We start from the raw sequence: 7,117 nt of genomic DNA, 5'->3' as shown, positions 1-7,117 counted from the left end.
CGAGTCACCAAAACATGACGGAGGCGCCGAGTTTACTCTCGCAGGGGGACCCAAGTTGCAGAATCGAAGAGTTCTTTCCAACAATGCCAATAATCCTTGCTGCTGTATTTTTTTCAGTTCCTCTTTAACTGACTTATTCCCTCGACTCGACCGAGGCGCTGTCTACTGCCCAGCCATTCCACAGCAGACTTTTTTTTCATACTCTTTGCTGCCCAATCGTCAGTCTTGCTCAGCCCTACATGAGACACGCCATCTTGCGACTGCTGCATAGTTCCGACGACCCAACCTTGATTCGGCTATTCTCACCAACCCACGCCCACGCTTCAACAAGCCACTCATACCAAACGCGTGTATCATCCGTCTGTCGCCACATGCTGACCTCCAGCTCCGTGTCCGCAGGAAAGTACAGAGGTTGCTGCAAACTCAAAGTTAGCCTGAAAACGCATTGGAAAGAAGAAAAACAGTCATCACTTACATTGAGAGGGAAGAAGATGGGGAACCACGAAATCATGTCCTTGCTCTTAGCATCAATGCGCTCTGGATGCGTGCTAATTTCGACCTTTTCTCCGAGCGTCTCCTTTACTTGTGATTCGTACAAGGTAGACTCAAAATAGCCAGCAAGGCCGTGAGTAACACCGCGAGCCTGGCAGACAAACGTGAGGTGACAGAAGCGTGAATTGTGGTCGTTGGCACCGGCGGCGCCCGCCATGCTGCCGCCGCCACCGCCAACAACGCCGCCTGACCGCCGCGCTTCGACTCCCTGCAGCGTAGAGTTGGGAATGGGGTGGGAGAATTGCCACGCTTGCTGGATGCGCGGGTGATCCGGCACGCGGTGCGCATTGTAATCGAGCGAGAACAAGTGCACAACCCAGGGCGTCGCAAACGCATTCGAGTCAGTAGCAGAGCGCGCGAGGATGTCAGCATGCAGCTTAGGGGAAGCGATTGGTGTAAAGTGCGCCGTGTACGAGCTTGGGATGGAGATGCCCTGCGGGGCCATGACATGTTGGATGCCGTCCAAACACTCCGGGGATAGCTCGTTGTCGCCAAAGGAGCCCAAAAGCTCGGAGATTAGAATGTCCACCTTGCCGTAGACCGGGCCTTCTGCAGACTCGGAAATAACGGGACCTTTCCAGTGCCTCATGTCCGTCTTCACCACCTTGACACGCCCGCCCCAGACGCTCTGGTTCTGGCGTAGCAAGTAGACGTAGGCATTCGGGTTCTTCTCAACAGCCCAAACTTCCACCTCCACGTTGGCGTAGTCAGCAGCCTTGAGTGCGCGAGTGACAAGAGGTCCGCGGCCTGAGCCCGCCACGGCAATGACAACGACATCCTCCTTCGAGGTTGGCTTCTTGAGTGTCTTCCACTCGATCAGCGCCTCCATGGTAGCTGCTTCATATTGGTTATATTTGACGGGGTCACCTTCAAAAACCTCATACGTGGCAGATTCAAGATTATCGGAGAGCGGCTGCAGGGGCGATTGGAGCCAATCTTGGAAGTTCGTAAGCATGGATGACTCGAATATTGTCGGTGTTTGTTGCCCCGACTCCAGCCATCGCATGTACTCGAAGAACGGGGATGCCTTGTCGTCCTTTTCAGACGCAGACTCTTTCTCGGGAAATGGCTCTGAGAGTGACGGGAAGCCGTCTTCGGAAAGTGCACTATGCGGATAGCGTTTTATATGAGAAACGTCAGGTCCCGTATTCCGCATCAGGAGTCCTGGTGCAGCCTTGAGTTTCATGTAAGAATACACCATGGCCTGATGATGTTTAGAAAGCGTCGGGTTGCCTGTTTGATTCGTTTGGAAAACATCAGTTGTAAAAGTGAGATACATGAGAGGTTCCGAGAACCAGCGATTCTGCAGTACCATTTCCGGCATCACCTTTGGAATTTTCAAGGCTATGGACTGTTAGTCAGGAAACGACAATACAGGACAATGGATTGACTTGCCGACGAAAAGCCTCAAGTTATAGCTGCAAGCACTTCGAATACCGTGCCACGAGTCCCATGCGGTGAAGATATCGATTCCTTTTGCGGCCGGTGAGGCTTCTGACACAGGGTTGAGGCGGGACAAAGTGTCAACGCCGCCGTCGATACCTGGCTCGCGGTACATGGGCATTTGCACGGCAAAGCTCATGTTGGCTCCGATAGTCAGTGCTTCCTGAATCGCGCGAGAATACTGCGCTAGGCCAGAATTACCAGCACCTCGTGACGCATCCCGTTCCGGTGGGGGGATCATGACGACGCGAAGTCCGCAGAAGCTTGCATAATTAATCTCGAGGTTCAAGACCTGTCGCGAGACGCTTGCTATGATTGGATTTGGCGATGCTAGATCAATCCAAGAGCTAATGCAGCCAGTGTAGGTATTCACAACTTGAGACGGAAACAAGCTGGTGTCCTCCGGGGTCAGCGGCGGGATGATTGGGTCGGCCTGGGCGGCCGTGGCAACAGTAGTTCCCTCGGACTTGGACTTGACCAACAATTCCAGGTGGTCTTTGACGAGCTTGAATATTCGTTTCTTGAAGCTCTGGTTTGTAATAGGCGCAACTGCAAAGTTGAACTGCTCACTGTCAGTTGCACTCATGTAAGCTGGGTAAGAGCAAACTGACTCCCTGGTTCAAAAGGTATCCATATTGAAGGTCGCTGAGAGGCGTATCTCTGGTACTATCATGGTACCCAAAGTTGAAAAAACTGCGGTCATAGTCCGTCGTAGACATCTTGATACTGCCAACAGAACTCTCAAAGGCGGCAAAGCGCGGGTGGAGGCAGAATATTCCGCAGCCCTACTCTCAAAGCCACAACCAGACAAATACTTGCGATGTTGACACTGGAGCTGGAAATCAGGCATCCAGGCCTCTGGTAGAAGCAATAACGCGCTGGCAAAGTCGTTTCGAAAGCCGAGGAGCACCGTTCCAACCAGCCATATTTTCAGTCATTGTGACCTAATTAGGTGGGATGAAATGGGGCCTCGCACAGTGTGCGACAACGACGGAGCTCTCGCGGACCGATGTTGTGATTATCGATACCTAGACCAGCATGGCCACTTTATTACCCTAAGATGCCAATTTTTTCCTACCAGAAGGGATTGTCTATGCACTATGCTGATAGAACCAAAGTTGGCTGGGGCGGGACATTTTCAAGATAATTTACGGCTTTTCTGTACTACCATGGGCGATTTCACACAGTGCAAACAGCTTCACCATATGCACTGCTGCTTGCTTATCGATAAAGATTTTCCTGGTCCCTGCCCAAAATTTTCAGAATCAACCAAACCGATCCAGCCAACGAGTCACTGCCGACTGTTTCTCTAATTGCCCGACATAATCTGTACGCCCTTTGTAATTTTGCAAGGCAAAATCATGCCCGATAGTACCGGCGACAAGAGAAGCAGTGCCGATCTCGACGGCGCTTCTCGGAAGAAGATGAAGAAGGAGGAGAAGCAGAACCCGTACCTCGCCCACATGTACGAGAATGGGGATGACGAAGACTACGAAAACGGCGCGGAAGAGATGCCGGCACACTCGCCTCTGGCGGGCATGAAGCGCCGTGCGACGACGGCGAAGCAGGCTGCCGCGGCCGAAGATTTGGCCTCGAATCCCTTCACAGGGCGCCCCCACACACAGAAGTACTTTCAGATTCTGCAAGGTCGTCGAGACCTGCCTGTCCACAAGCAACGGTATGGCCATTTCCCACATGTGTACGCTGATTACATTCTAACCGGATCTTCTGCAGGCAAGAATTCCTCGACAAGTACCACTCGAGCCAGATCCTCGTCTTCGTCGGTGAGACGGGTTCCGGAAAGACGACCCAGATCCCGCAATACGTCGTCTTCGATGAGCTCCCCCAGCTCAACCGTAAGCTCATCGCCTGCACGCAGCCCCGCCGAGTCGCCGCGACTTCGGTGGCCCAGCGTGTCGCTGACGAGATGGACGTGACGCTCGGCGAGGAGGTGGGTTACAGTGTCCGTTTCGATGACATGTCGGGTCCCAAGACGGTCCTCAAGTATATGACGGACGGTATGCTGCTACGCGAGGCGATGCACGACCACGACATGTCGCGCTACAGTTGCATCATCCTCGACGAGGCGCACGAGAGGACGCTCGCGACCGACATCCTCATGGCGCTACTCAAGCAGATTGCCGCGCGCCGCCCGGACCTCAAAATCATCGTCATGTCGGCCACGCTGGACGCGCAAAAGTTTCAACGCTACTTCAACGATGCACCGCTGCTCGCGGTCCCCGGCCGCACGTATCCCGTCGAAATCTTTTACACGCCCGAGCCCGAAAAGGACTACGTCGAGGCCGCCATCCGCACCGTCCTGCAGATCCACGCCTCGGAGCCCGAGGGCGACATCCTGCTGTTCCTCACGGGCGAGGACGAAATCGAAGACTCCTGTCGCAAGATTGCCCTCGAGGCCGATGAGCTCATACGCGAAGTTGACGCCGGCCCGCTCGCCGTCTACCCGCTCTACGGCACGCTGCCACCGCATCAGCAGCAAAAAATCTTTGACAAGCCGCCGCCGCCGCTCCGCAAGGGCGGGCGCCCCGGCCGCAAGATCATCATCTCGACCAACATTGCCGAGACGTCGCTGACGATTGACGGCATCGTCTACGTCGTGGACCCGGGCTTCAGCAAGCAAAAGATTTACAACCCGCGCATCCGAGTCGAGTCATTGCTCGTGTCACCCATCTCCAAGGCGTCAGCACAGCAGCGCGCCGGTCGTGCGGGCCGTACCAAGCCCGGCAAATGCTTCCGGCTGTACACGGAAGTTGCATTCAAGAAGGAGCTCATTGCGCAGACGCACCCAGAGATCCTGCGATCCAATCTCGCCAACACGGTGCTGGAGCTCAAAAAGCTGGGCGTCGAGGACCTGGTGCACTTTGACCTGATGGACCCGCCGGCACCGGAGACCATGATGCGCGCGCTCGAAGAGCTCAACTACCTAGCGTGCCTCGACGACGACGGTGAGCTGACGGCACTGGGCTCGCTCGCGTCCGAATTTCCGCTCGACCCGTCGCTCGCCGTGATGCTCATCTCGTCGCCGGAATTCTACTGCTCCAACGAGATTCTCAGCCTGACGTCGCTGCTCTCGGTGCCGCAGGTGTTTGTGCGGCCGGCCAACAACCGCAAGCGCGCCGACGAGATGAAGGCGCACTTTAGCCACCCCGACGGCGACCACCTGACCATGCTCAACGTGTACCACGCCTTCAAGGGCCAGATGGCGTCGGACCCGGGCGCGGTCAAGCAGTGGTGCCACGAGCACTTTCTCTCGCACCGGCACCTCGGCAGCGCCGACAGCGTGCGCGCGCAGCTCAAGCGCATCATGGAGGTACAGGGCCTGCCGCTCGTGTCGACGCCGTTTGAGGACAAGAACTACTACACCAACATTCGCCGCTCGCTGCTCTCGGGGTTCTTCATGCAGGTCGCCATGAAGGAGAGCTCGGGCAAGATTTACCGGACCGTCAAGGACGACCAGGCCGTGCTGATCCACCCGTCGACGGTGCTGCGGACCGAGTTTGACTGGGTCGTGTACCACGAGTTTGTCCTGACGTCGAAGCAATATATCCGCACCTGCACGGGTATCCGCCCGGAGTGGTTATTGGTAAGCTATTCCCGTTGTTGATTTGCTCCTTGTTTTCTTATCTTTCCTCTTGCCACACTCCCCTCGTTCGCGCCCTTGATGCAAGGTTAGGGCATCATGTACTAACCGGGATCAACTCTGCAGGATATCGCGCCGACGTACTACGACCCCGAAACCGTGGAACAGCCAGACATCAAGCGGGCTCTGATCAGGGCGGCGGAGAAGAAGCGCAGAAAGGCGGCCATGAAAGCCGCCAAGTGATGACGGTTCGTTGGCAAATATGCAGCCTGCCATGCAACCAGCAGAGGGATGCGGCTGCAGTACGCCCACACGCTGTCGAAGCTGGTTGGTTGCTGCCGACTGACCTGGCGCAACGCCATGGCTTTTTTTTTTTGCTGTGTATCAGTTACCTTGCGCGTTCACTCGGTTGGTGCTGGATCGTGGGTGCTGTCTGGCTGGCTTCAGTAATGTCTCAAATGATGGAGGAGAAATGCGGCGCCATGGGAGCAAGGTTTTCGTATCAGATGCGCCTGAAGCATCTTTGTTGGTCTTTTTTTTATACGTTTTCTTTTGGAGGATTGGGCTGTTTGCTTTCACAGTTCACTTAGAATATAGAGGCGGCTAGACCTGCAAGGCGCCCGGCGCCATACAAGCCGAGTATATTATGTATGCCAAGACCGCGTGTTCGTGCATGGACAGATGGGCAACAACCAGCCAATGTGCGGGGGGGACGAGGCAGCATGAACGTGGTAGGATTGCTTCGGAAGCGAAGCCTGCTGCTGAGTTGTCCCCCCCCCCCTTCCTTCCCAAGGATGTTGATCACACACAGTCAAGGGTTGTAAGTCGCGTCGGCTGTTGCTTCTTTGTGGCTTTTTGTGATGCGGAAAAGTCATTGGTTTTCTTGTTTTTTTTTTTTTGCTTTTCGGACGATGCCGATGGGCTTGGGTAAAAAAAAGGTAAGACCTTTGGCGACAACAGGCTTTCTTGCATGGACAGGGGCGGTTGTCTATCGGACGCGGAAGATGCCCCGACGGCTTCCTATAGGCTCGCCGGGTAAAAATTGATACTTTTCATCTCACTTTTCTTACTCGGAAGGGGGGGGGGGGGGTTGTTGGTCCTCGGGCTCTGCTACCCGGGTCTTGCGGGTGTGACCAGTGTCCGTCCTCTCATTCACGGTCTCGGGGGGCTCCGGCTAGTTGGTTGCAGTGCATTACGCGAGACGACCAACCCGACAAGATGCCGGGGTGTTTTGCCGGGTGGTCCTACCTTTTCTTCTTCTTTTTTTTCTTACTATTTTTAAGGGCCCTTGACCTGATATGAATCACCAATCGTGCGCGCCGACTCCGAGAGCGAGCGCGCTGCGACTTGATCGCACGTATCACAACCATTTGGGCTGTTATACGTCGTACTGCATGGAGAAGAGATACAAGCCAGGGGTTTGTGGGATGCTGTAACATGCCTATTATTAGGAGCGCACCACCACATGGTTCTCGATGCAACCTTGGGCCGGCGGCCCGTAAACGACTGATCAAGTCCCCC

The 7,117-nt window shown here is 55.2% G+C and overlaps 2 protein-coding genes across 2 annotated transcripts; one reads left to right on the top strand and one right to left on the bottom strand.

Annotated features, from left to right (window-relative positions):
- Positions 1 to 235: 235 nt before the first annotated feature.
- On the bottom strand, positions 236 to 2,714 carry CCM_00198 (protein arginine N-methyltransferase HSL7; the record flags this gene model as incomplete). Its single annotated transcript, XM_006665358.1, has 4 exons — positions 236 to 415; positions 476 to 1,896; positions 1,990 to 2,557; positions 2,607 to 2,714. The coding sequence occupies 4 exons, from the start codon at positions 2,712 to 2,714 to the stop codon at positions 236 to 238; spliced, it is 2,277 nt and encodes a 758-aa protein (XP_006665421.1).
- A 642-nt stretch (positions 2,715 to 3,356) lies between these two features.
- On the top strand, positions 3,357 to 5,839 carry CCM_00197 (pre-mRNA splicing factor ATP-dependent RNA helicase PRP43; the record flags this gene model as incomplete). Its single annotated transcript, XM_006665357.1, has 3 exons — positions 3,357 to 3,694; positions 3,730 to 5,599; positions 5,723 to 5,839. 3 exons carry the CDS (start codon positions 3,357 to 3,359, stop codon positions 5,837 to 5,839), a joined length of 2,325 nt encoding a protein of 774 aa, XP_006665420.1.
- Between the last annotated feature and the right edge of the window lie 1,278 nt (positions 5,840 to 7,117).

The sequence above is a fragment of the Cordyceps militaris genome (assembly GCF_000225605.1).
Source record: "Cordyceps militaris CM01 unplaced genomic scaffold CCM_S00001, whole genome shotgun sequence".
NCBI lineage: Eukaryota > Fungi > Ascomycota > Sordariomycetes > Hypocreales > Cordycipitaceae > Cordyceps > Cordyceps militaris.
The sequence above is the reverse complement of the archived record's forward strand: the minus strand, read 5'-3'. Positions and strand labels throughout refer to the sequence as shown.